The sequence below is a fragment of the Ciona intestinalis genome, chromosome 8 (assembly GCF_000224145.3).
Source record: "Ciona intestinalis chromosome 8, KH, whole genome shotgun sequence".
Lineage (NCBI taxonomy): Eukaryota > Metazoa > Chordata > Ascidiacea > Phlebobranchia > Cionidae > Ciona > Ciona intestinalis.
Genome location: NC_020173.2, coordinates 582,622 through 610,558, shown reverse-complemented (window position 1 = coordinate 610,558; position 27,937 = coordinate 582,622). Strand labels below are relative to the sequence as shown.

Below are 27,937 nucleotides of genomic sequence, written 5' to 3'. Positions count from 1 at the left end.
TCCACCAGATTACGCGATTAATTTTTCTTGAACTCTGTCGATCGCGCGTCTTTCGCACAGACAGCTATATTTGTATATATGGAACCTCCCTTACGCCTTGCGCATCACGATTCGAGCCCAATGTTTACCGCTATTTCGACGCCTGGTGGACTGTCCGTAGGCCACGGTAAATTGCAGTGATATTATCATACCGTATTGCAATTAAATGCACGAGTGGTTTGGTTGGATAAATTGCGTGAGAGCGCTAGGCAAGGGTGTTTTTCCTGACTTTTTTTTAATGTCTGCCACGCGAAATTGTTTTGGGCACTTACATGTATTATGATAACAGTTACGTTTCTCGTTGAAATGTAAACAACCTATATATATGTTCTTCTGTGTATTACATAGGCATGCGACTTAGTTTTCATACACGCCAGACTTTTTACATTATTAAATTATACAATGTAAGTAAAATATTTGACTACCAAAATACCGCACCAAACTTGACAAACAGCTATACGACGCAAAACCTCATGCTATAAATTATACACCAAACACCGGTTGGGGAAAACAATAAACAGTTCGGTCTGGAAGCTGATAGGGCACGCAATAAACGTCAGCACTTTAGATGTTTTGTAAAAATCAGGTTTATTTCAATTTGTAATTTCAGACTTTATCTGAAATTACATTGTAAGCTTGCACTTTGAAAACTGCAACAATATCATTGCAATAAATAAGATGTGAAATAACGGTAATAATTAAATAGTTTTGACTTAAAATATGTACACGGGTTATAAGTTCGCGGCGTACCATTTATTTTATGGAGCCTTTACTGTTTAACTACAGATTTTCCCTAAAAGTTACAGTGTGGACAGTTATGTTTACGACACACTTTAGCTGTTTAAATGAGACTCGTAAACAGTAGCAATATTGCATTAATGAAACTGTCAGCAACAACAGACGAAACAGTCTTTATATTTTATGACCGAAATCTTCTGCGATGTAAACTTTCTATTTACTTTTTTAACATGGTTATCGTATTTGTAAATGAGTATAACTTAAATTTGATTTGCGTTTTTGAATACGGCAACGCAAAGAAATTGTTTAAACCGACGAAGATATATATGCGTCCGCATTGCAGTTTATGCGTGTTTGGTATTTTAATGAATTGTTTATAAAACTTTCTCATGCTTTTAGGGGAACATTTCACGACTGTTTATTTACAGCGTAACGAATTGAACAGATTATCTCGAAGTCCTATCATTCATATTAGATTATCCCATTTTTGGATGCCTTCAACTCTGTATAATTACAGCAACTCACGTGCAGTTTACAAACAATTGCGTGAACGCTGCATTAGAAGGAGACTTCGAATGTAGCACTCTTATATTCCTTTTCGTTCGCTCTGTTCACGAAACGTTCTAATGCACAACGAAAGTAATAAAACCGTGCCACACCGTATACTAAAACACCGCCTTTTGTAATCGAGCCGCTCCGAAAGCGCAGCCCGATGTTTTGTACGATTAATTCCGTTTTGAATACGGTTTTCATGGATTACTTTTATTTGTGTCGCCTCTCTTGGTAATCGCTGCTTTATAAATTTCTAATTTTTCAGAACTTCTTACTCGATATGCCGTTCATTTGTGACGCCAAGAAGAAAATAATCTTTAACATTTTAGTTATAATTTTTTGGCAAAAATATTTTGCTATATTTTTTCCTGTTTGCTAGTTCTTGAAATAAGATAAACATATTAACTCCCACTAGATCTTGTACGATTATTATGACCGCTATCATAACCAACGGATCCGTTTAGCGTATCCAATTTGACTAGAACGTAATATTTATGGGGCAGAGGAATTTAAAATATCGAATTACCAAATTTACCTGATATGTACTAAGAACTATCACAACTGTGACGTGGAATGTCTTATATCGATAGATTTGTAGTTGATCTCTCTTGCATTTGTGAGAAAAGTAAGTACGTTAGATTTTATCATACAATCTCCGAAACTTTTTATTATTTATGTATTTGGGTGGGGAAACACCTTTTCGCTCTACTTTCTCGTTCAATTTGGTAGTAAACAAAAAAACAATAAAAGAAATATAAAATCGTTTCTTACGACTCCCATAGACCGTTGTTAATTGTTTAAAACACGATCAAAACATTTGAGTATTATGTACAAAAGGTGTCCCATCTTCCCCCACGATACTATAATACAAAAAAGAATATACATAGCAGTTAAATTAAATGTAAATGTACACTTTGTAGAAGTAAGATAAAGGACTCCCATGCGCTATCATGCATAATTATCATGAAACATGATTACTGCATGATACTTTTTTCGTGAGACCCCTTCGCCACTACCTTTACGAACCGGTTTTGGAGGAATCGCAAGAAAAAGGCAGTCACAGTTTAACCCCACTTTGATGCCGACTTACTCTTTAGTTTGTGGATGTAGCCAAGCGGTGCAGTCCCAATCTGGTCTAAGTTTGATTTAATATTAACGAATATACCTCAATTGCTATAACACGGAGGAGAGCTGTTTTACCCAGGAAGCAGAATTAGGGTAAGTGTTACAAAGGTTACGTTTATATGTAAACCTGCATTGCAGTTTTCGGGTGTACTAGAAGTTTCGGGTTGTGTTATTAGTTGTCAATTTTTTTACTAATCGATATTTGAAAAAAGTAAACGCATGCATTAATTATAAAATTAGATTTAATATAGTTCATCTGCTGCATTTTTAGGTTATAGTAGTTTGAAAAAATATCTTTAGTATTCGCATTGCGTCACTTTACTTTCCGCAGCGCTAAGGCGGCAAGATAAAAGTCCGTGTTCAGGTGTCAAAGCAATTGCTCACCGAATACAGGTTAACGTATCTGACGTAGCCTGCTAACGGGAGAAGCTTCTTGTATATCTGCTCGAGGGCAGTTCACACGCTGATGGTACGGAGAGTCGCCATGTTAGCTCGTGCCGGTAGTGTGCAGCGTAACAGGCGGCACTTTGACATTGTGGTTAAACTGGTCTCGTTAATTACCTCACCGGTGTCCTCGTATAATTTAAGGTCGCAGCTAAGTTTTTATCACGTTAATTTTTGTTTACAATTTTTTTGCGAGGGAACCGCCTTCAAATATTTAAGATTAAAAACAGTGCCAAGTACATAAACCGTCCATGCATGTGCATTAGCCCGAAGGCATAACTAATTTTTATGCATAGCATATACTGTCATTCACGTAACCGGCGTTTTATTTTGGACTACTGACAAACGGTCATAATTACATAGTCTGTGTTTTTATATTTGTTGAACCCTTCCATCAATCTAAGGACAGATAACCTTTTAATCTCCCGTCGGGCAAGACACGCGAGTGAATATTTATGTCATCCAATCTACCGCCTTCACCATCAAACCGTTGCCTGCCCTCGCGACCTATGTTGACACTGTTATAACGAAGTTTAAGCTTTGTTTGGATTCATATTTTGTCAGAGTAGCGAATAGAAAACGTAATACTTAAAAAAAAACTAAAGGTAGAATTTGATATCGTGTGTCTCGTTTGATTTTTACATAAAACTCGAGTCGCTTAACTTTTTAAGTTCTGCAGCGTCAGCAGTTCAAATTCGCAAAATACGCCGAAAGGTTTATATGCAAATAATATTTATTTTAATATCTTTGCGGGGGTTCATATTTTAGTGTTTCATTTAACGTAAAAGCAACTTCATTTTTGTTGTATTTTCAGATACCAACAGCCATGGAGGCTTTACGCCACTTATTGGTGATAGGGGTGCTTCTGTCTTCTTCGTTGAGATCTAACGCTCAGGGAGAACTAGACATAGAAAATGAACTGCAAAGTGAACTATCAGAGGTACGCATACTGAACGTGTGGATTTCAAACCGTATAATTAAAATTAAAGACCATGCGGTGCAATTTGTTTTTCTTACACCGAAACATTTTTTGCAGCTACAGAATTTAGAATCAAGGTACACTCAAAACATGGGCGCTGGATTAGACGATAGTCCGTGCTTTATAGAAAACAACCTCAAGAGACCTTGTACAGACGTGGATGGTAAGTAGCCTCGCGTGCTTGAGGCACTGCACGATGTAAAAACCGCGGCATTCGTAAAACTGTCTCTAAACATCCTTTATGTTGCTATAGGTAACGTCGTTGGACAAAATAACCGAACAGAATGCTCTCGGTTCAGCCAATGTTGCTACAACGCTGTTGAAGCGCTTGGTAATCCAACAGTGGTTAGTATTGACAATATATAGTATATCGGGTATACAATGCACGGATCATGCTTCTTCTAATTTTTAAACTTTCATCTTTAGCCGAAGTGCTTTATATCCCGTCCTACCACGTCATACAGACAAGGTGGTGTACAGTTCGGGGTATCCACAGTGCCAGGACTTGGAGCTTTCCCAACAGCTGCTACCACACCAGCCACTACTCCAGTCGACGGTAATATCCTATAAATTTATTCAATAATATTAATTTTGTCTCGAACTGAAAACTACATACATATGTAGTAAGGTGAAGGAAGACGGGACACCTTTAGCACATAACATCTTAATATCCGGATTGTCTTTTAAGCAATATGGTTTTATAATTATTTGAATGTTCCTTGTTTCCTACCAAATGAGTTGAGAAGATAGAACGAAAAATGTTCCATCTTTCCCTACCCTACTATACAAGTAATAACATATATCGTACGAACGCCCATATTTAATTGGAAGTTCCAGCGTTCAGACTTAAATCTTTTTCTCGTATCATTATAGTCAGTACAAAACACTTCGCTCTCATTTTAGTTACCAGTTTTCTATACGGTGGCAAGAGGTATGACTTCTACCTGAGAAGGCTAAACTTCGCTGGAGCCCTTCAAACTTGCATTGGTAACGGTGGAAGCCTCGCCACCATTGACACTGCTGAGAAACAGCAAGCCGTGCTTGACCACCTCATAAATGGAATCGGTATCTTACCAAACAACGGAGTGTGGGGGGACATTTGGGCGGCTGGGTATTGGATTGGAGGCTCCGATCTCGTAAATGAGGGAGTTTGGGTTTGGCAAGAAGACGCGAGTAGTATTCCCACACCAGGAAACCCTGGATACCAAAACTGGTTCACAGAATACACCCTATACCAACAACCGTTTTCTGCTTTACCGAGCCACGACTGTATGTACATGAGCGCGCGTTCCCAAATCGGTAACTTTCGTACCCTTGGTAAATGGTTCGGCAGCATATGTACAGCAACGAAGTACTTTGTCTGCATGAATGATGTTCAGGGTAAGTTTTTTTGTTTCAATTTTCTACGCGTTCAGGTAATACATGTTTCTTAACTTTTCCAGACGCATGTTCAACCTCACCTTGTGTCAACGGTGGCCAATGTTTGTCTGTGGGAAACACATACACATGTTCCTGCCCGACCGGCTACTCCGGTAACAACTGCCAAATACCGCCAAGTAAGACTTACAGTTTTATCAATTACTTATTTATTTGAAAGTTCAAAACTTAAGTTATCAGTCAATTGCAATAAACATTGTTTTCAGATCAACTAGTTTATAGATTTTAATTGCTGGTATATTTTGTAAACGTTGGTTTTGCCTGTTACTAGTTTCGGGTAATCTATTTTCTTATTTTTTGTTTATTAGGATTTGCATTTTTTTAAATTTAGATCCATGTCTATCCCTCCCTTGTCTCAATGGTGGGCAATGCCAGACTGTTGGTGCTTCATACACATGCGTGTGTCAATCTGGTTACAGTGGGCCCAACTGCGGTGTTTCTCCCGGTAAGTGTCATGCGGTGTGTTATAGTATGTCATGATTAATACAAAAATCATGTCGTTATACGCCTTCATGTAGCATGCAGTTACTATGAAATAGCATAAAACTGTTTCTCAGACCCCAGGAAATTGGATGCGAAACATTCGTGGAATACGTATTTTTAGGCGTTTCAAATAAAGAAAAAAATATTCTGTAATTTAAAAACAATCTATTTCTGAAACCAAAAGTATTGGATGGGAAGACGAGAATATGTTACGATTAACTTTTACAGGTGTGCCACATCCTTTACCTGAAAGGAAGGGCCTTTAACTCTAACAACCGTTAATTATCCAATAATATCATTCTTTCACACTCACGAGAGATTTGACCCGCGTAATTAGAAGTTCAGACAGTAATCTAAAACAGAACTATTTTATTGCGGACCGGCGAGACCTTTTAAGCCTAATATTTCACGGGAGTATTAAGCTGAATGTCCTTAAAATTTAAAAAAAATATCGCGTCTGGGCAAAAAGCTTATGAATTCGAACAGAAATTGCGCGGTTCTTCAAGCGCCAAAACTCGCTGTTCTTGGTGTATTCGAACTAAAAAGGAATACAAATAGCGCCACAGTAACTTCGTTTTGTGTGAGTACCTGAAGGGTAATCACCGTTACTGTAACCGAACTTGTCGTTGACGAAGAAAAAATGTGATTATATAATTGTTTCTTTACAGATCCATGCTCTGCCCGACCTTGCCGAAATGGTGGACAATGTCGAAGCATTGGCTCACAATATACATGTATTTGTCCCCAAGGATTTACAGGCCGTGATTGTAACACTATTCGTAAGTATTTGTTACATGTATAGATATAATGTTTTTAACAACACCAAGCTAAACGACATATTTGCGAGATAAAGTTTACAACAATACATCTGTATGCATAAAAATTATGGAAAACCTCAATAAAATATTCCTTACAGCGTTTGACCCATGCTCAAGACAACCATGCTTAAATGGTGGGCAATGTAGAAACTTGGGTGGCGGTTCCTACACATGTATATGTGCATTTGGATATGTGGGGAATAACTGTCAACTAAGTAAGTTTTTAAATGCTGTGAAAACATCTATTTTGATACAAATTAAATTATTATATTATAAATTATTAAACATCATTATAGATATTATAAAAAATTATTATTTAAAATTAACACGGTCAAATAGTTCAAGTTTGAACATTAAGATTCAATTTCATTAAAAACATTATTTTTCAGCAACTGTCGCACCCACACCGCGTACTACAACAACTGTAAGTATTTTGGTTTCAAACGTTTTAATCTAATCTACATGAATACATTGCTAACAATTCCTTATCTATATTTCAGGTAGCAGTAACTGTTCCACCTCCTGATTCAAACTGCTGTGTAATTCAACCATCGTTAAGGTAAACTATAAGTAATGTTTTCGTTTATTAGAATTTCGGGAATGCAGTTTTGATTGATACAATCAGCATAAAATGATCGGACGAAATTGATTTTATAAACTATATTCTATACATGGTAAATAATAAACTGCTTTCCCTGCAGGATACCATGTGGTACTTCACTAACAACAGCAGCAACTTGTTCAAGAATAAGAGGTTGTTGTTATGACTTTACTGCACCAAGCCAAAATTGCTACAGACCTTCACGTAAGTTTCATATTGTAATAATATTCTGCTTATAAATGCTATACACTGTTGTGCATGTGTGATTTTAAATTGTCACTTGTCAGCAATACATAAATTACTCCTAAATTTATACTTGTTAACTCATAAGTAGATACTAGTTGTATAAAACAAAACATCTGTCTTATACTTCTTAAAATAGCCTGATCACTAGAAAATGGAAGTTACTTTCATTTACACAAAAACTCTACTTAGGATATTTTGTTTTACTTATTTGATGTTTTGTCTTTTGTAGAACCAGGAACATGTTTCCAGCCCACTCCAAGTACTACTACCACCCTAGCTGAACAAACTACCTCCCAATCCCAAAGCTGTAAGTTTTTACCATTTAATATGTGTTGCATATTTAAAATATAAGGTGTCTATTTTAGTTCATTAAACCAAAGCACTCGCATTGTAACCGATCTGGGGTGGCTGCTCAATGCTGCTAGTAGTGTTAAAATGTTAGTCTAATAGATAAAACACTTATTGCTCCAAAAATTAAATAGTCACTAATATTTTGTCTAAATTTTAGGCAATACAAAAAAACAAAGCTATTCAGCCACAATGTTACGTATCTAAGACGTACGAAAAATGGTATTCATGTTATAACAATGTTACAGCCCACACAAAGATAACTAAATTTTATTGATTTAAAAAATTTAAATTAAATGAATTTTATTTGACATAGGGAGTGGATGGTACTTGTGGAGTGGATGGACTGAATGCTCTGTAACTTGTGGTGAAGGAACTTACGTTAAATTCCGTGGTTGTTTCGGTGGACAACCAGGCAGTGCAGTATGCCCAGGGCGTGGCCGCATTGTAAGCATATTTTATTTAATTTGTTACATGAATCTCGTAATTTAGTATAATCACCCAAATTGTTTTATGTAATAGTTAAAAAATTCCAAAAAAATCTGCATTAAAAGAAGTATTTTATATGTATGAACCCATAGCAAGGTACACTAAATGGTTGGGTTTAGACCATAGTTGACCAATCATCTTAAAACCTAATAATTAAAAATACTTCTTAAATTCTTCTTAGGTTGAATCTTGTAGTGATGGACCTTGTCAAGGTTGGTCACAGTGGGGAGAATGGTCTAGTTGTCCAGTTACCTGTGGTACTGCTCAGCAGTTTAGGTACGTTTTAATGCTTCAATGTGAATTTTGTGTTAAACATATAGCATATAATATATAGGTATAATTCTAAAGTTACAGATTATTTTCTGTAGATTGGAATGTCTAGTTAGCATTTGTAATTTATTAGTCTTCCCGAAAAAAAAGGATTTAAAGTTGATAATTACATGAAGTAAAATGTTATATGCAGATCTCGTACATGCTCAAGTGACTCTGAATCTGACTGTCCTGGACTTACAGCTGAGCTTCGTCCATGTGCAACTGAATTATGTCCATCGTGGGCATCATGGAGGGAATTCTCACCCTGCAGTGTCACCTGTGGTGGTGGATCTCATTTCCGAACCAGGTATGTCATTTCTTTTATGTTGTAACAGCCACTAATTTTTGACGTTTACACTAACTCAGCCTAACATGCACGCTAACTCAGCTTTAGTACAATACTACAATAAAACAATGCTTATTTTTCAATGCACATCAACAAAACATCTACTCACAAATGCAATGCTCTTCAAACTTCTGTTCTTGCTTTTCGTTTTGCAAATTGCACGTTCTTCTCTTCTTGGTAACAGCATCCTTGTCTTTAACTTATCAGCTTATAAACCTTTGTAACTAAAAGGAATTTGAGCATCTATTTGTCTTCGCTTTCTTGTCTTGTGTTCTTTTGTCATCTTAATATTTGGTTGCATCACTCTTGCTTGCTTCGAATGTTCAAACAACGCTTGGCTTGTGTTTCAAAAAAATTCTGAACTTCTTCTGATTCTGTCACCATCTTAAAAGATCTTGTGTGGGTGGCGATATTGTCAAAGATGATGCTCTGTGTCCTGGTGAATCGTCTGAAACTGAAGACTGTTCCTCCAACACTTGCCCATCATGGTCCAACTGGGCCATGCAAGGTACATGTTCCAAAACATGTGATGGTGGATTGCAAACAAGATTTAGGTAAAATTTTAAAATAACAAGACACTAAAATAGGTTATAACTAATATTCTTTTCAAAGGTCATGTACGGGAGGAGATGAATCTGAATGCTCAGGATCTGCTACAGAAACATTTCCATGTAACGTAAATGTTCCTTGTCTTACTACCCAACCACCTACAACTACGCAAGTCACTGCAACATGGTCTACATGGACCCCCCTTGGTGACTGTTCATTATCATGTGGAGGTGGAACACTAAACAGGGCAAGGTGAGGTTTACGCTTTGTTTTGGCCAACTACAGGGTTAACTTGCGATATATCCATGTAAACTGTGTGTTTGTAGAAACCAAATTTTGTCATTAATAGGTATATCTTAAGTCCATGGATTGACAACCGATTAAATAAATTTTCATAATTTGTGATTATATGATCTTCACATCATACCTAAATGGTAAAAGCGATTAATTTGCTATGTAAGAAATACACTAATACTTTTTATTTTATTTTACAGAACATGTTCTCAACCACCAGTTGGTGGTGTCCCACAGTGTCCTGGAAATGCTTTTGATAATGTTGATTGCAACACTGAGCCTTGCCCAACAACAACTCCCCCAACAACAACAACACCAGTTGTAACAACACCAGCACCAACTTGGTCAGAATGGACAACTCTTGTAGAATGTACAGTCACTTGTGGAACTGGACAAAGAACAAGAGCTAGGTATGTTTTAAAAAATAAACATTTGTTTTAGTTTTAAATTAAAAATCCTAAATCTAAATTATTTTTTATTATTCCAGAACATGTTCTTCGCCACCTGTTGGAAATGTCATTCCATGTCCTGGATCTGGAATTGAAACAACTGATTGCAACACTGAGCCTTGCCCAACAACAACTCCACCAACAACAACAACACCAGTTGTAACAATACCAGCACCAACTTGGTCGGAATGGACAACTCTGATAGAATGTACAGTCACTTGTGGAACTGGACAAAGAACAAGAGCTAGGTATGTTTTAAAAAAACAATCTTTATTTTTACATGCCACTATACTTCAATGGTTGTAATTTTTGTGTTATAACAAAATGTACCACATTTATTGGTTGATGAAGCTATCATTGTGCGCATATGACCACCGGGCATAGACCACTTACCTGTCACTGTTTCAACCCAGTTTTTAATAATAGATTGTTCAGATTGTCAGCCATATAGAATAAAAACCGAAACAACTTTTCATAAAGTTTTGTACATCGTAAGTTATAAGCAAACAAAAAGTGTCTGAAATAAAACCTTTGTTTTATAACACTGTTCATAGTTCAATAACTCAAGGATAAACAAGCCTCAACATTCATTTACTTTACAGAACATGTTCTTCGCCACCTGTTGGAAATGTCATTCCATGTCCTGGATCTGGAATTGAAACAACTGATTGCAACACTGAGCCTTGCCCAACAACAACTCCCCCAACAACAACAACACCAGTTGTAACAACACCAGCACCAACTTGGTCAGAATGGACAACTCTTATAGAATGTACAGTCACTTGTGGAACTGGACAAAGAACAAGAGCTAGGTATGTTTTAAAAAACAAGTATTATTTTTACATGCTATACCTCAGTGGTTGTAATTTTTGCGTTATAACAAAATGTACCACATTTATTGGTTGATGAAGCTATCATTGTGCGCATATGAATCCTGGCATAGACCTTACTTACTTGTCACTGTTTTAACCCAGTGCTTAATAATAGATTGTTCAGATTGTCAGCCATATAGAATAAAAACATAAACAATACCCTACAAAGTTATGTATTACAATAACTCATATACATGCAACAGGTGTATGAAGTTTGAATGCAGTGTTACAATGACTGTTTCTATCAGGCCACTCGAGAAAAAAACCCACAAATTCATTTACTTTACAGAACATGTTCTTCGCCACCTGTTGGAAATGTCATTCCATGTCCTGGATCTGGAATTGAAACCACTGATTGCAACACTGAACCTTGCCCAACAACAACTCCACCAACAACAACAACACCAGTTGTAACAACACCAGCACCAACTTGGTCGGAATGGACAACACTGATAGAATGTACAGTCACTTGTGGAACTGGACAAAGAACAAGAGCTAGGTTTGTTTTAAAAAACAAACATTTGATCTAGTTTTAAATTAAAAATTCCCAAATCTAAATTATTTTTTATTGTTCCAGAACATGTTCTTCACCACCTGTTGGAAATGTCATTCCATGTCCTGGATCTGGAATTGAAACCACTGATTGCAACACTGAACCTTGCCCAACAACAACAATTCCAGTTGTAACAACTGTCCCCCCACCACCAGTGACAACTGAGTCCCCACCACCCCCACCAACTTGGGGACCATGGTCACAATCAGATGAATGCTCTGTTTCTTGTGGTGGAGGCACTGTGCTTCGGCAAAGGTTACAATTTGCCCAGTTACATATGTGACCATGTCCAGAAAACCCATTCATTTGCAGATTTTCTTTTAGCATTCTTGATGACATCTACTGATTTTCCCAGTTTCTCTTAACACACACACACACACACATGACACAACACAAACTATCCGTAACATTATTTAGGATTTATTTTATTAGCCATAACTTTTTTCTAACATTTTTTTTGGCAGCTGAAATAACCTTTTATCTAAATAAATAGACAATGCCAGTCTGGTGGTAATGCGGCAACTGGATGCGATGGTGAGAGCTCGGAAATGTCTCCCTGTAGAACAGAGGCCTGTCCAACCTGGGGAGCATGGAGTGAATACAGTCCATGCAGTGTAACCTGTGGGGGAGGTAAGATTTGTTGATTACATATATATATATATATATATATATATATACATATATGTATATATGGGGTTTTATAAAAAATTCAAATTGAATATCAATAAAATAAAATTTCAAAGGTATTTCAAATTGTTTACAATTATATACAAATTTTAAAAATTGTACAGTTTATTTAGCAAAAGCATGACGAAGGTGCTTAATCTTTTATGATGTATTATATATATATATAAAATATTTTTTAAACCTTTTTTCTTATTCTGCAGCTGAGCAAGTTCGAACTCGCGCTTGTATGAATGGAGAGATCGGTGACATTGGCTGTGATAATTTATCGGATTCAGTCATGAGCCAAGATTGTGCTGTGGTTGATTGTGAATTTTGGTCTAACTGGGGTGATTTTGGCGCTTGTACTGCCACTTGTGGCCCTGCGACAAAGGTGGGCAGAACTTTTATCAGTTTTTATATATTTTTACAACAATATGTCTAAAAATACTGTGGTTTTAAATGTATTCATTGTACATTACTATAGACACGAAGTAGAACTTGTACAAATGGTTCACCTGGCATGGCTGGATGTTCTGGTTCAACCGAAGATGTTCAGGACTGCACACAAGCAGCATGCGCCTCTTGGACAGAATGGAGCGACTTTTCAGCATGTCCAGTCACATGCAATGGTGGAGTGCAGCAAAGAACAAGGTATATAGTTTAAATTTTGTAGCCCAAAGCTATAGCAACTTATAATAGGTAGTAAGTTATAGTCAACCACATTAATCTCTAATTATGTTTTTATTTGTGTTCACATTAATCTCTAATTATGTTTTTATTTGATACGCAGAACATGCACCGATGGTACTCCTGGGTTAGACTGTGTTGGAGATGAAATGCAAGAAATCCCATGTGCTGCTAACACATGTGAACAGTGGTCTTCATGGTCTGAATATAGTGACTGCTCTGTTACTTGTGGTGGTGGCAAATCTACCAGATCTAGAACCTGCATTGGTGGTTCTGCTGGTATGCCAGGCTGTATGGGAGTAACAAACTCTGTAAGTTTCAATACTAATATTTTTCGAAGTGTACCGTTTTGTCAGCTGTTGATAAATTAATTTGTAACACTGTTTTTTTAGGATGTTGATTGCAGCACAGAGACTTGCCCCTATTTTGGAGATTGGTCCGAATACAGCAATTGCTCTTCTTCTTGTGGGCCCGGAACTCAGACTAGAACGCGAGTTTGCTTGCCTGAGGGAACTGACAGAACTTTGTGTGGTGGAGACTTGTCTGAAACAATTGTTTGTACTGGTGAAGAATCATGTGCAGTATTTAGTGAATGGTCTGCTTTTGGCCCTTGTACACGAACATGTGGTGGTGGAACCATGAAGCGAACACGGGAATGTGTTGGTGGGTTATAGATGCTTCAACATGTTGAAGAATTTTGATGTTATTGTAAACCTAACAACTTAACTTTCAGGTGGTGTACTTGGTGAGGGTGAATGTGTTGGTGATGTAGAAGATATACAGAACTGCCAGACTCAAGGATGTCCTTACTGGTCACCTTGGCAAGACTCAGACTGCTCTGTCACCTGTGGTGTTGGATCTATGCAAAGAACTCGAACCTGCATGGATGGAAATGTTGGAGATGATGGTTGCATTGGAGACACATCAAGCACAATGCCTTGCAATACACAGGTTGGAATATATTACACCATGTTACAAATTGAGACCCATTTTATATTGGTATCTCAACTTTTCCAAAAGCCTTTCATTTAATGCTATATTATTTTTTCAGAAACAATGCGAAGAATGGACACCTTGGACAACGTGGTCCGATTGCTCCACCACATGTGGTACTGGATTTGAACAGAGAATGAGAAACTGTTCATATGGTGCACCAGGGATGCCCGGATGCCCAGGATCACCAATGGAAAGCAGGGAATGCAATGGAGGAACTTGCCCTACATGGTCAGAGTGGAGTGAATATTCAGGCTGCAGGTAACATAACTTCATCTCAACTATGGTTATACTAGCTTTTTAAATGTCTTAACAAGTTTGTTGTTATAAAATACTGTATGTTATTTTTCATGTAGTTTCTGTGAAACTGCTCGGATAACTTTGTTCAATTTTTTTGTTTTATTTATTAACTAAAACAATGACTTTTAAATAAAATCTCAAATATCAAGTTCCAGACTGCTGGTGTGCCCCTAGTGGACCTCATAACATTGGAGACTATATTGAAACATAGAAAAAATCTGTGTACGAAACAGTTTCCTATCATTTTACTTAAAATCATTTTTTCCATAGCTTAACGTGCGGCAGTGGAACCCAATTCCGCACTCGATCTTGTAACAATGGTGATGTTGGTGATGATGGATGTGAAGGATCAAGAGTAGAATCTCAACAATGCGCCACCAATGTTTGCCCAACTTGGGGAGACTGGTCAGAATTTGGACCATGTGATCAAGCATGTGGAACTGGCAACCAGGTTTGGAATTTTTGAATGTTTCTTAAGCGTTATTATGTTTAGTGTTGTTTAGTGTTTTCAATACTCTTTTTGTCAACTTTAAATGGCTTAGTATTTCTACAGCATGTAGTACAATTTTGAATATTGCTGTAAATGTTTGTTTTTTTTGTAATAGTAACAATATAAATGATTTTTAGGTTCGAACTCGTTCTTGCAACAATGGTGAACCAGGTCAAGATGGTTGCATAGGATTAATAAGTGAGTTAAGAATGTGCAATCAGATCCCTTGTAGTGAATGGGGTCAATGGTCCTCTTTTGGAAACTGCAGTGTTGACTGTGGTGGTGGAACTCAATTCCGTAGCAGAACTTGTACTGTTGCACCAGGAGCAGATCCAGGTATATTCTTGATTAATTATAAAAATTCATTAGAGAAAATTGCATGTTTATTATAAGTTTTTACTTTATTTCTTTCATAAAACATATTGGAATTATCTTTACTTGAGTGGGTAATTTTCATTATAAAATTGTTTTTCTTTCTGTTAGATCGAATTTTCTTTTTTTGTTAGTTACACCATACATTTTATTTCCAGACCAAGTTGCGTGTGAAGGTAACAGATATGATGAAAAAGTTTGTAACCGACAAGCCTGTCCTGGGTGGGGAGCATGGGAGCCATTTGGTGACTGTTCCAAATCTTGTGCTGGGGGTGTTATGACCAGAGAACGAACTTGTTTGGTGGGAGAGGTAAAACGACTTTGTATGTTTTATTTAACAGATATTTTTTAACAGATATTCTAAGCATTAAAGCCATGTTAGTGAAATTTTTGTATGAGTAAAGAATTCTAGTGAATGCCATATTACAAAGGGCTTTTAGTACCCTATAAATATTTACAGATCTCAAATCAACCTAGATTTCTGTAACACCACATCAGTCATTTTTGTGTAGTTTCCATAAAGTTTAACTTTGTAATTTTAATTTTCCAGGCTCCAGGTACTGGTTGTGATGGATCAAACAGTGAAACTCTTACTTGTATGACCCAAGCTTGCCCAATCTGGTCAAACTGGAGTCCGTATACAGACTGCAGCTTGTCTTGTGGTGGTGGAGTGCAGAGGAAAACAAGAACATGCAATAATGGAGATCCTGGTGATGATGGATGCATGGGAATGACTGTTGAAGAACAAGATTGCAATGATATGGTAAATAAATAGAAATATTAAAAACCTTTAGGAAAAACCTAACATCTAAAAAAAACATTAAACTTTTAAATTAAAACAGTTGGTTGGTAATAAGTTAAACAACTGATGTTGTATCCTAAACTGTTATAACTTTAGGAATGTCCTGTATGGGCTGTATGGTCATCATGGACACAATGTCCAGTCTCATGTGATGGAGGATCTCAAACAAGAAGTAGGACTTGTAACTTTGGTTCGGCGGGTCAAGATGGTTGCATGGGTGACACGGAACAAACCCAGACCTGTAACGACAACGATTGCCGTAAGTATTTTAAAATATTCAAATTCAGCCAAAATTATATGGAATATGGCAAAGTAGTTTTAAAAACTAATTACATTTATAAATAAAGTTAAATGTTGAATTTTTTTGCAGCAACCATGTCAGACTGGTCAGAGTGGAGCACGTGTACAAACACATGCAACTCTGGTACCATGACCAGAACAAGGATTTGTATGAATGGAGACTTTGGAATGGTTGGCTGTGAAGGTCCATCTTCTCAAACCAAAGACTGTGAAAATTTGGTAAGTGCATCGAAACAATATAACAGATTTTATCATTTATTTTTCTAAACTTTATTCTAATTTTTGCCATTTCTGCAGTCACCATGTGCTCAGTGGTCTCCATGGAGTCCAGGATTTTGCAGTGTAACCTGTGGTATTGGATCAATCAACAGATTCCGCCTCTGCATCGGTGGTGATGCTGGAGGACCTGGATGTGAAGGAAGTGCATCTTCCGAGGAACCATGCGTGCAACAATCTTGTCCATACTGGGATACCTGGTCATCTTGGACTGAATGTTCTGCTTCATGTGATGGAGGAGTTGAGGTTAGTTGTTGCAGTTTAGTCTTTTGGGAGTGGATGTTATTAAAACAGAGCTTGTTGGATTTGAATACATTTTACATATAAGGGCTTTAGAGTCATTGAATTTCATCATTTTAAAATAATTATTGTGGCATAATAAGTTTTAAAATATTTACCATGTCATGGTTACGAAGAGTTAGTCTGTTTTAAGTTGTCTGATGATGTATTGCTTAACTTAACTTTAACTCTTTCAATGCAGGAGAGAAGTCGTACTTGTATCAATGGAGATCCTGGTGATGGTAATTGTACTGGAGCCCCTGTTGATGTGTTGGCATGTAACACCATTGCATGTAGTAAGTCATACAATATTGCCATAACTTCAAACTTACATTTTGTTATCTGTTGTTTGATTTCCATTTTTGTTGGTAGGGACCAGAGTGAATTATTCAAGCATTACATTATGCCTGCTAACAATAGCAGCAAAAAAATTCCATCAAGATTGTTTAAAATTTAATACCTAATGAATATTTTTTATTACCAGGCGATCTTCCCCCTGATGGCGTCCGTGAAGGTAAGTTCTTCGTTTTTGACTTTTTGGGGGGTGCCCAGAATTGTAAAAAGTGCAAAAAACAAATTATATTGTTTATAATTTACCTAATTTTTAGACTGCGCCCAGTTGGACATTGCAATTATAATTGATTCAAGCAGTAGCATTGGAAACGCGAACTTTGAAATTGTGCGCAGTTTTCTTCGTCGTGTAATGGCACAACTTAATGTTGGATTGAACAGTACAAGAGTAAGATGACTTTCCTAAGTTCCTACTTATTTTTTCTTAAACTAATATTGTATTGCTAACTTTGTAGATAACTTACTTAAAACAGACCTTTTTTGTTACCACAGTCTTTTCCCAACTTTACTTTTATTGGTTAAATGTATAGTCTTTTCTACAATAATTCCTTTAATGCTTAATAAAAATGTTTACACCTCTTTAGTATTAGATTAATTCATTTTTACAACTATTTTCCAGATTGCTGCACTTCGTTTTAACAGAGATGTAATTCCTCTGTGGAGCTTTGCTCAATCTACAAGCTCTGAAGATTTAATTGAACGAATTGACCGAGTCACATATGATGGTTCAGGCACTCACACAGGAAAGGCTCTTACCTATGCAGCTAACCGGTTATTCACTGAAGCCGAAGGAGACAGACCTGATGTACCTGATCTTGCTGTTGTACTGACTGATGGCAGAGCCCAAGATAACCCTGGAGATACCGTACAGGTTTGTTTTAACAACAAAGCAGTGTATAGTTTGATACGGTACTACTAGACCTGTATCGGGGAACTGTTTTTTAACCATAAATAAATGTTTAAATAATATTTTGTTTTAAAATCTATAATTTGGGATTTGTATAAAAAATATACTAAACAGTGTTCCATGTCATTATCAAAAGACAGTCTTTCAATTTGTTATACTTTCCAGGCACTCAAAAACAAAGGAGTGAAGGTGATTGCGATCGCCGTGACTAACCGAGTGGACATTAATGAGATTTATGCGATTGCAAGCGACCCTGATGAACAAAATGCTTTCTTTGTTAATGATTTCGAAGGATTATTTTCTGTTGTGGAAAACATTGCATTGTTTGCATGTGGACAACGTATGTGGTTCTTAATGTGTTTTTAAGCTCTCTTTAAGCCAGATTAAAATTCTAATCACTTTTATCTTTCGCTTCTTATAGCAACTTGGTCAGAATGGGGAGAATGGAGCACTTGTGGAAGAACCTGTGGTGGTGGAAACCAATACCGAGTTCGAAACTGCACTGGTGGGTTTGGAGATAACATTAACAACTGCAATGGAACATCTAGGGAAACCAAGGTAAGGGTTTAAACCATGTAAAAATAAAACATGTAAAAATAAACTCATGTAAAAATAAAAAGAAAAGTTTAGGGTTTCTATTGTAAGTGAAAAAATGTCTGTCCTGGAGTTTATTTTTTTAATACTGTATTCTTTATTCTAGATCTGCAACATTGGTCCATGCCCCGTTTGGTCACAATGGAGTGGTTACAATGACTGCAGCGTTACTTGTGGGGGAGGATCACAATCTAGAATCCGAACTTGTGTGTTTGGAGAACCTGGCCAGCTAGGATGCATGGGTCCAATAAATGAAACCATAGCTTGCAACAATCAGGTAATTTGAGAACATTTTCTCACTCACTCGACATGGCCTCAGGGGAAGTAGTAACTTGGCTGTGGCAACGGCAAATGCACGGCACGACTTATAAATTTATGCGCAGACAAAAACGATCTAAACATATCGAATGATACTCGCTTTGAATCGTGTACAACATGATTGGTTGACCTTTCAAAAATATGCGCTCGTGACCAAACGTATCTGTTTGTCAGTATTTTTCGGACTATTATAAAATCTTGTCGTGCCAAGCTAAATGTCAGTCCAGCTCAAGTACTACCCTGTAATGTTACTAGAAATCCCACAGCACAGGTACAGGTTGAATAATCATACATGTTGTCACAATCTTGTGTCAAAAATAGGACTGTCCTCGTTGGATTACTTGGTCGGAATGGAGCGTATGCTCAGCACCCTGTAATGGGGGAACCAGGATGAGATCTCGAGATTGTCAGTATGGAAGCCCAGGCCAGATGGGCTGCATGGGGTCAGCTAGTCAAACAGAAGACTGCAACACACAGGTCCGCTTGGATCTTTTAATTTTTCACAGATTCCAGGTCAACAGTTTTTAACCTTTGCGGCATTTTTAGTTTTGTGCCCAATGGACATCTTGGCTCCCATGGGCTGACTGCAGTGCCTCTTGTGGCGGTGGCCAATCCACCCGGGTTAGAAGATGTTTGTTCTCTTCAGACTTATCTACCTGTGATGGTGCATCAAGTGAAACTGTTACGTGCAATACTGAGGTTAGAAGCAACCTGCTTCCACCTGCACACAAACACTAGCATCTAACCCAACTAACATTATAACCCATAATTAGTTTTAAGAATTTAGGTCACTTCTCTTCTAACCAACTAACCAAATTTGGATGAACCCATCTGAAAGAACAAGTCACCAAGTTCAAGCCTGTAACTAACCTGCATGTTACCACTACTTAGTCTTTACTATAAATGCATGTTAGTATTGTAATCCCTCGTTTATAAAGGCTAACTTTAAATAATTGTACATTTGCACTAACTGTTTTAAACTTCAAAAGTAACAAACATCTTATTTAGCTAAACTTTCCAACACCCATTATTCTCTGCATGTTCCTTCTATGTTTAAATACATGAATATTAAGTTTCAACCTTCAATGGCACATTAATATTTTCACTTTTTAAAGAAACGGCTAAATAAGTAAACAACCAAAACTAAATTCAACTCAGTTTCTAAACTCTCAATAAAGTATTTTTTCAAATTGTATTATAATATGACTGTTATAGCAAACACACAAATACTTTAGATCTGTCCATATTGGACTCAATGGTCGTCCTGGACTGGTTGCCCTGTCACTTGTGGAGGTTCGCAAGTAACTAGAAGTCGAAGATGTGAGAATGGAGTTGCTGGTGAGGCTGGCTGCAGAGGCAGAGCACAAGAAACAACAAGCTGTGCCAATGTGGTATGTTGATATTTCACACAATTATTCCAACAGTAAAATCTATTTTAATAAACGATTAAAACAATATTAGAAAATTTACATTTTCATTTTGTCTGTGTGCTGTGTAAATTTCCTGATATTTTCTTCTAGCAATGTCCATCATGGGGATCTTGGACTCGTTGGAGCAGCTGTAGTGAAACTTGTGGAATAGGAAGACGAAACAGACTTCGATTCTGCGCTGTACCTACTGCAACTGTAGATCTTGGATCTGCTGAACCACCACCTGTTGCCGTATCATCACTATGTCCTGGCCCTGCAACAGAATCGGAGGACTGCACAATAAAGGTAAGATAGTTAAAATGTTTTTTACGACTTCAATATAAGGAGATTGAAATAATACTGTTTTAGTATTTTGAAGTTTGGTATCTATCTTATTTTCTTAAGCAGCAATTAATTTTTGTACATCTTTAACAAAATAATATTTATTTGTACATAACTAAATTGGAAAAATTGCTACAAACTGTTACTTTTTTTAAATGATTTTTTTATGTAAATACTCACTTCTTTATTTAATGTTGTAACAGGCAACGTGTCCATCATGGGCGCCATGGCCTGAACCTCCAGTTGATGACACACCAGGTTGCTCAGTTACTTGCGGTGGTGGAACGATTCGTTTAACAAGAACCTGCATTGGTGGAGTCCCAGGGGATAATGGATGCCTTGGTCAATCATCTCGCGTCTCTGCCTGCAATAACCAGGTAAATTTCTTACATAGGATAAGGAAAAGCAATGCTGTATAAATTGGACACAGAAATTTTGGGTGATGATTATGTGGTAATTCTTGTTTTTAGAAAATACTTTAGGAACATATTTTCTTTTATAGTTTTAATATTATGATTACCTATCCACATATGTATCACATTTCTTACATTATTTCCAGGCATGCAGCAGTTGGGCAAACTGGGGATCATGGTCAGGTTGCAGCACATCATGTGGGGTTGGAGTTCGCACACAAACACGCGTGTGTATGATTGGCGAAGTTGAAACTGACACTTGTGTGGGGCCAAGTATGCAACAAGCCGAATGCAATTCAGGGGTGTGTAACTTACTTTATCCTCACATGGTCGGAAAACGACGGTCGTTATAACATGAGTGTTCTGTTTTATACACCTGTTGCTAGCTTACGAGTTACCATGTATGTTACTAACTGGGTGATTATTTTTTGAAGTTATTTTATTTTTTCTGCACAAGGACACATCACCCACAATGGTAGCAGTGCAAGCCTTGAACCCAAGTTAGCTCAAGATTGCAATTTTTTTCTTTTTTTAGGCTTGCTCATACTGGAGTAGTTGGAACCCATGGTCACCCTGCAGTGATACTTGTGGTGGAGGAACCAGATCTCATAACAGAGTTTGTGTAAATGGAGATGCTGGTGAAAATGAATGTTCTGGATCTTCCGAAGAGATTGACACGTGTAATAGTCAGGTAATAACTGGTTTTGTAAAATATGGTAAAAGTAATTATCTAAAATTTTATCTAAAACAACCTTGCTAAAGTGTTTTTATTTGTGTAACCCCGATCTCTTTGCAGGGATGCCCAACTTGGAATGACTGGAATTCTTGGACCCAATGTTCAGCACTGTGTGGTGGTGGTAGACAAACGCGCACCAGGACATGCAGAAATGGATCACCTGGTGAAGGGGGTTGCATTGGACCTCAAAGTATGGAGTTGTACTGCAACGGACAGGTGGGAAAAATTTCCTGACATACCTGTTTGAACTTTGACTGATTTTTAAACAGATTTAGTTTAACGTGGTTTTATATTAAAGAACTAATTTTCCTTTTTATTTTAAGTTTTAAACAGTCGTAGAATTATATATTGATTTATTACTGTCTCAAACGTTTCGCCATTTAAAAACACCATATTCTTTAAGTTGGGGTACTGATAATACCAACATATATTAATACCCTGTGTTTATTTATATTTAGCCATGCCCAACTTGGTCAGTGTGGGGTGCTTGGTCTGGTTGTGGAATAACTTGTGGAAATGGATTTCAATCTCGAAACAGAGTTTGCCTTAATAGGATTGCTGATGTTCAAACTTGTGCAGGAGATGCCACAGAAACTGCTACCTGTGAACTTGGTGTAAGTTTGTGTATGGAATAATTTCACAAATGTGAATATAACTGGGTTAAAAATTTAGTTGTCATTTGTTTCCTATCTTTAATATAACCTTGGTTTACATTTTGTTTATTAAAATTTGTTATTTTTTTAGGATTGTGCAACGTGGGGTACTTGGAGATCTTGGTCTACATGCAGTTCTACTTGTGGTCAGGGTCACACTACTCGCACTCGTGATTGCTCCACAACTAATGGTGGTAGCTGCTTTGGTGATGCAATGGAAAGAAGAACATGTACGGACCGTAGTTGTCCAATGTGGTCATCTTGGTCAGCATACGGAAACTGCACCGTCTCATGTGGAGGAGGAACAATGATCAGGACTAGGTCTTGTCTTCCAGATGGAGTTGGATGTGCAGATATGGGTCCATCATCTGAATCATCATCATGCAACATCCAGGTAAAACTGTATTGATATAATGTAGCAGTTAAAAATGTGTTACTGATATCAGTTTGGTCCTTTTTTTAAACAGTTAGTATACATTGCAATTAAAACTTTCAGCAATGTCCTGAATGGTCGGAATGGTATCCATGGCAACAATGCTCAGTTACATGCGGAGTTGGACAGCAAACTCGAACAAGAGAATGCATCAATGGAAATGTTGGTGGTAAAGGATGCATGGGTCCACAACAGGACTCTAACTTTTGCAACGAACAGGTATAACAGAGTATTCAAGTTCTGAATAATTGAATGGTAATCTTTTTCATAATCTCATTAAAATATTCTATTCAAAAATATTCTTCATATTAAACCATGCAACTTAATTTGATATTATGTTTGCGTTATTTCATAACTTATATTATGCTTTGTATTTTAAAGGCTTGTCCATTCTTTGGTCAATGGTCCTCATGGAGCGACTGTAGTTTATCATGTGGTGGTGGAGTGAGAAGGCAACAACGATCATGCACTAATGGTTTTGTTGGTGAACCAGGTTGCATTGGAGAAACAAGCAATGATGAAGCCTGTAATATACAGGTAGTGAAACTATATTGAATGCTTGGACTTTGACTATAATTGCCGTCACAGAAGTGTGTTTGAATACAATATAAATATACATTTATCCAATAGGTCTTGGTTTAATAATTACAACGATATATTTGATTTATTCTTTAATGTAAATTATATTTTGTAATGTTTTGTAATTTTTATCTAGCCCTGTCCGGTATTTACTGAGTGGGGTCAGTGGGGAGAGTGTAGTGAGACTTGTGGAAGTGGAGCCACCAGGTCAAGATCAAGGTCGTGCAACAATGGCCTTCCAGGTCAACCTGGTTGTGTTGGTTCCATCTCTGATGTAGAGAACTGTGGACTAAGGGTAAGTTGTATTAAAAAACATACTAGTACTATTATACATGCATTTTTAAATTGATAATTTCATTCTTGTTTTAATTTGTAAATTAAACTTAATGTTGTTTTTAAAAAATACAGTAGAATATGCTTAAGTATAAACTAAGATAAATGTTTAGGCGTGCCCGTTCTGGTCAAGTTGGTTTGCTTGGTCAACATGCACAGTCACTTGCAATGGTGGAACTCGTGTGAGAACAAGAAATTGTATGAATGGGTTTGAAGGTCTAGAAGAATGTGGTACAGATGATACACAATCCATACCTTGTGGTATTCAGGTATTTATTTTTATGTGTATAATACAATACAAATCTGAATGAAATGAATTTACTATTTTTAAGTATATAAATTTAAAAAAAACACCTTTTTTTATGGAGAGAAAGATCATGTTAGGATGTGTTAGCTGTACCAAATATACACTCTTACACACTCATGACTATTTATAAGTTGGCATTTATAATAAATACTTCAATTGGTTAGTTTAGATCATTTTTAATTAAATCGAAAAATCTAAAGGTTTTTGATGTAAGATACAACTCTAACTTTAACCTTGCCAACATATTGGTAATTAATGGTTTTATTTTCTTAAATAAACAGCCATGTCCTGCTTGGAGAGACTGGTCCACATGGGGCGAATGTAGCAGTTCATGTGGAATTGGCTTCCAACATAGAAACAGAACTTGTGCAGATGGTTATGCTGGTGATGATGGTTGCATAGGAATGCCAAAAGAAAAAATGCAATGCATTGGCAATGTAAGATATACTATCACGAAATAAAAAGATATATCATACCTATTTCCAACAGCAATAAGTCTGTATTAAAAACTGATAAATCTGTTATGAAACCAACCTCTTTATACAGGAATGCGCTACCTGGAGTGAATGGTCCTCTTGGTCATCATGTCCAGTGTCTTGTGGAGTGGCAACTCAATCTCGTGAGCGATCATGCTCGCTTGATAATGAGCCTAGCGATGAATGCAGGGGTCATACCAGAGAAGAGCAGAGCTGCTACGGATCGGTCAGTTTAGTGGTTGATATTTTACTTTTTCGTAATTTAACATATAATCTTGTTTGGGTATATGAATGAACTTAACGTTGTATATTTTTAAATATTTGCTTAACATGTATTTTAATCAATTTATTATTGTTTTAAATTTAAATTTTAAATTCATTTTATTAGTATTGTGTAACATATTAAATAAACTAAACTTTAGTAATATCTGATTCTGTAGGTTTAAGTTTAAACATTGACAACAGTTGTTAATATTCAGGTTTGTGCATACTGGTCTCAATGGACACAATGGAGTGGTTGTTCTGCTTCATGCGATGGTGGTCAACATTCTCGTTACAGAACTTGTGTGAATGGTGTTGATGGTGGTGCTGGATGTACTGGGTACAACAATGAAACTCAATCTTGCAATAACTTGGTAAATGCTGAAACTTTTGTTGTACTAGATAGACCCAATACTTTTAAATAGGCTATGTACAATAAAAAAGAAATGATTCAAATATAGTTAGATTTGTTTTATTTTATAAATACTTTTTTTCATACATTTGTAGACTACATTTATTCGTAGACTTTTGTTGTTTTTTGCTTAAGCACATGTAAAAAATTAAATCGTAACACTTTTTAGCTTTGTCCAACATGGAGCCCATGGTCAACGGATGCAGAATGTTCAGCCACTTGTGGAGGAGGAGTTCGTGTTAATACCAGAGTGTGCGTCACTACTGAAGCACTTGGACCTTGCCCAGGTGTTGGAAGAAAACAAGAGTTCTGCAACACACAGGTATTACCTAGCAGTAACTTTGTATTATAGCAAGACTAGTAAAAGTCTTTTTTGTCGTATTCATGTAAAGAACAGAAGTTTATAGTAAATGTTTTTGCTGCTTTAAAAGTTTATTGCGTTAATTGTTTATTGCTTTACACATGTTTTAAATTCTCACTTATTTGTAGCCCTGCCCTCGCTGGTCTATATGGGGAGCATGGTCGGGTTGTTCAACTACGTGTGGAGAGGGAGTTCGAACTCATGAACGAGCGTGTTTGTATGGAGATGTTGGAGAAGGAAGTTGCGTTGGTGATGACTCAGCTTCTGCAACTTGTATTGTACAGGTTTGTAAATATTTGTAAATATTTGTACATACCTTGATTACGAAATTTCTATTATTTGTTGTCTACACGAAATTTGCCTTCAAAACATGCAGTGTTAGCCTTAGCTGTAATATTTTTTGAACTTGACCTTGAACTTGACAATGGCTCAGTTTAAGCTGTTATTTAGGTATTATATTAAGAAATAAGGCTAAGGGAGCCTAAGTTTATCTTGTAAACAGGTTTTCTTTATCTCTGATAGGCTAAATCGAAATTTCACCTTTTTAAATGGTTATATGTTGGATATTTTAAATTTTGCTTCTCAGCTAAGTTTTGGATACAATGTTTAAGGAAATCAAAGTTGAATGAGGTTATTACTAACTTAATCCACTTTCTACTTACAGGAGTGTCCTACTTGGGCGCAATGGAGTGAGTGGTCACAATGTGGCAAGACATGTGGTGGTGGTCGCCAAACAAGAGTTAGATTCTGTAATAATGGTGTAAGAGGAATGAATGGTTGCACAGGAGATTATGTGCAGACTCTGCAATGCAATACTCAGGTATATAATGACAATATTGAATTTGGGGGGAATAGACCAACTCTGGCCTGTGGCAGATTTCATGTGAAATAGGACTTATAGAATAGATTGCATAGAAAAGTGTAAAAGTTTTTTTTTCATGATCTATTTTTCATAGCTGTTCCATAGCCTATTGAATAAGCTATAATATTTTATAAACCATATACAGGTGTTCTGTTTTTAAGCATTGGTGTTTTCTTGTTTGTAGTCATGTCCATACTGGAACATATGGGGTATGTGGAGCAGTTGTAGTGCTACATGTGGTGGTGGAACCAGAACACACACGCGTACATGTGTTAATGGACAACCTGGTGATGTTGGTTGCAGAGGCATCACTGAACAAGAAGATGGTTGCAATCCTCAGGTATGTTTGCTTTCTAAACATAACTAACTAACATAACGTTTGTTGGTCTTCTTAAAAAGTGAAAACACAGGTTATAATTATAGTGATATTATGTTAGGTTGGTAAAACACGCTTACAGTTACACAAATAAATAGTTAAAAGATCAAGTTTGATACATCTAGCAGACAAACAACTTACAAAGAACAATTTGTATTTATTTTGAATAAAATTATTACTCTAATTGAAAGTAAAGTGCATAAGGAAATATTTTTTTCAAACAATGTAAATAAAATAATCTACTTTTTATTTAAAAGCCAGACTATTTTTAATTAACGGCAAGCCAGTGGGATATTTGATAAATTGAGAACCATACCTCATTACATTTACTCTTAACTTCTAAAAGATAAATATAGCATACTTAACTTTTTTGTTACAATAAGCTTGATGTTTCTTATATTTTTTTTATTTATACCAGCCTTGCCCAATCTTTGACGACTGGTCTTCATGGTCTGACTGTTCAGTCACCTGTGGAGCTGGGAGTAGACATCATTCTCGACAATGTATCAATGGAGTGTTTGGTGATATTGGGTGTGATGATGGAACCATGCTAGATCGGGAGAATTGCAACCTTTCTGTAAGTTAATATTGGAATGATACTTTGATAACTCAAATTAAAGTTTTACTGGATAATTTAACTGTATAAACTAAATGTTTATATTTTCTACTTGCTACATCATTATAGCCTCATCAGCTAGAAACATAAACTAAAGACAGACTTGCATAAAAAACACACTTTTATCATTTTCTTTTAGCCGTGCCCAGCCTGGAGTGATTGGTCAAATTGGAATAATTGTGACAAAACTTGTGGTGGTGGCCAGCAGGACAGGTCAAGGCAATGTTTACCTGAAGGATCTGAATGTCCAGGAGCAAGTTCTGAGTATCGATCCTGTAACCCAGCAGTAAGCATATGTGTGATCAACTTATTTTGACTGTACAACAGAGTGCATTCTTGGTCAAATTTAAAATATGTCA

The 27,937-nt window shown here is 36.6% G+C and overlaps 1 protein-coding gene across 6 annotated transcripts in view; it reads left to right on the top strand.

Moving 5' to 3' along the window:
• Window positions 1-2,393: 2,393 nt before the first annotated feature.
• LOC100179634 overlaps window positions 2,394-27,937 on the top strand; it is a 62,765-nt gene continuing 37,221 nt past the window's right edge. The window contains exons 1-68 of one of the 6 annotated variants that reach the window (XM_026835605.1): window positions 2,394-2,547; window positions 3,713-3,838; window positions 3,935-4,040; window positions 4,131-4,222; window positions 4,304-4,433; window positions 4,781-5,257; window positions 5,320-5,433; window positions 5,646-5,759; window positions 6,466-6,576; window positions 6,714-6,830; window positions 7,005-7,039; window positions 7,116-7,174; window positions 7,317-7,420; window positions 7,692-7,769; window positions 8,127-8,257; window positions 8,481-8,575; window positions 8,763-8,918; window positions 9,350-9,511; window positions 9,570-9,758; window positions 10,001-10,210; window positions 10,288-10,497; window positions 10,852-11,061; window positions 11,411-11,620; window positions 11,699-11,929; window positions 12,168-12,304; window positions 12,562-12,731; window positions 12,825-12,991; window positions 13,131-13,338; window positions 13,420-13,690; window positions 13,761-13,978; window positions 14,079-14,281; window positions 14,591-14,771; window positions 14,948-15,146; window positions 15,341-15,492; window positions 15,733-15,945; window positions 16,081-16,243; window positions 16,355-16,503; window positions 16,582-16,806; window positions 17,042-17,135; window positions 17,324-17,353; window positions 17,448-17,578; window positions 17,810-18,061; window positions 18,263-18,437; window positions 18,519-18,655; window positions 18,798-18,968; window positions 19,331-19,486; window positions 19,556-19,708; window positions 20,245-20,400; window positions 20,530-20,724; window positions 20,964-21,137; window positions 21,320-21,475; window positions 21,709-21,864; window positions 21,970-22,125; window positions 22,368-22,523; window positions 22,654-22,956; window positions 23,059-23,214; window positions 23,377-23,532; window positions 23,711-23,869; window positions 24,021-24,176; window positions 24,496-24,651; window positions 24,761-24,916; window positions 25,170-25,325; window positions 25,533-25,685; window positions 25,853-26,008; window positions 26,389-26,544; window positions 26,771-26,926; window positions 27,381-27,539; window positions 27,718-27,864. In XM_026835605.1, coding sequence (XP_026691406.1) covers window positions 3,725-3,838; window positions 3,935-4,040; window positions 4,131-4,222; window positions 4,304-4,433; window positions 4,781-5,257; window positions 5,320-5,433; window positions 5,646-5,759; window positions 6,466-6,576; window positions 6,714-6,830; window positions 7,005-7,039; window positions 7,116-7,174; window positions 7,317-7,420; window positions 7,692-7,769; window positions 8,127-8,257; window positions 8,481-8,575; window positions 8,763-8,918; window positions 9,350-9,511; window positions 9,570-9,758; window positions 10,001-10,210; window positions 10,288-10,497; window positions 10,852-11,061; window positions 11,411-11,620; window positions 11,699-11,929; window positions 12,168-12,304; window positions 12,562-12,731; window positions 12,825-12,991; window positions 13,131-13,338; window positions 13,420-13,690; window positions 13,761-13,978; window positions 14,079-14,281; window positions 14,591-14,771; window positions 14,948-15,146; window positions 15,341-15,492; window positions 15,733-15,945; window positions 16,081-16,243; window positions 16,355-16,503; window positions 16,582-16,806; window positions 17,042-17,135; window positions 17,324-17,353; window positions 17,448-17,578; window positions 17,810-18,061; window positions 18,263-18,437; window positions 18,519-18,655; window positions 18,798-18,968; window positions 19,331-19,486; window positions 19,556-19,708; window positions 20,245-20,400; window positions 20,530-20,724; window positions 20,964-21,137; window positions 21,320-21,475; window positions 21,709-21,864; window positions 21,970-22,125; window positions 22,368-22,523; window positions 22,654-22,956; window positions 23,059-23,214; window positions 23,377-23,532; window positions 23,711-23,869; window positions 24,021-24,176; window positions 24,496-24,651; window positions 24,761-24,916; window positions 25,170-25,325; window positions 25,533-25,685; window positions 25,853-26,008; window positions 26,389-26,544; window positions 26,771-26,926; window positions 27,381-27,539; window positions 27,718-27,864 — 10,884 coding nt within the window. In that variant the 5' untranslated portion in view covers window positions 2,394-2,547; window positions 3,713-3,724. The remainder of the gene's footprint in view (window positions 2,548-3,712; window positions 3,839-3,934; window positions 4,041-4,130; window positions 4,223-4,303; window positions 4,434-4,780; window positions 5,258-5,319; window positions 5,434-5,645; window positions 5,760-6,465; window positions 6,577-6,713; window positions 6,831-7,004; window positions 7,040-7,115; window positions 7,175-7,316; window positions 7,421-7,691; window positions 7,770-8,126; window positions 8,258-8,480; window positions 8,576-8,762; window positions 8,919-9,349; window positions 9,512-9,569; window positions 9,759-10,000; window positions 10,211-10,287; window positions 10,498-10,851; window positions 11,062-11,410; window positions 11,621-11,698; window positions 11,930-12,167; window positions 12,305-12,561; window positions 12,732-12,824; window positions 12,992-13,130; window positions 13,339-13,419; window positions 13,691-13,760; window positions 13,979-14,078; window positions 14,282-14,590; window positions 14,772-14,947; window positions 15,147-15,340; window positions 15,493-15,732; window positions 15,946-16,080; window positions 16,244-16,354; window positions 16,504-16,581; window positions 16,807-17,041; window positions 17,136-17,323; window positions 17,354-17,447; window positions 17,579-17,809; window positions 18,062-18,262; window positions 18,438-18,518; window positions 18,656-18,797; window positions 18,969-19,330; window positions 19,487-19,555; window positions 19,709-20,244; window positions 20,401-20,529; window positions 20,725-20,963; window positions 21,138-21,319; window positions 21,476-21,708; window positions 21,865-21,969; window positions 22,126-22,367; window positions 22,524-22,653; window positions 22,957-23,058; window positions 23,215-23,376; window positions 23,533-23,710; window positions 23,870-24,020; window positions 24,177-24,495; window positions 24,652-24,760; window positions 24,917-25,169; window positions 25,326-25,532; window positions 25,686-25,852; window positions 26,009-26,388; window positions 26,545-26,770; window positions 26,927-27,380; window positions 27,540-27,717; window positions 27,865-27,937) is intronic. The other 5 variants (XM_026835601.1, XM_026835602.1, XM_018812820.2 and 2 more) reach the window with 5 other exon arrangements.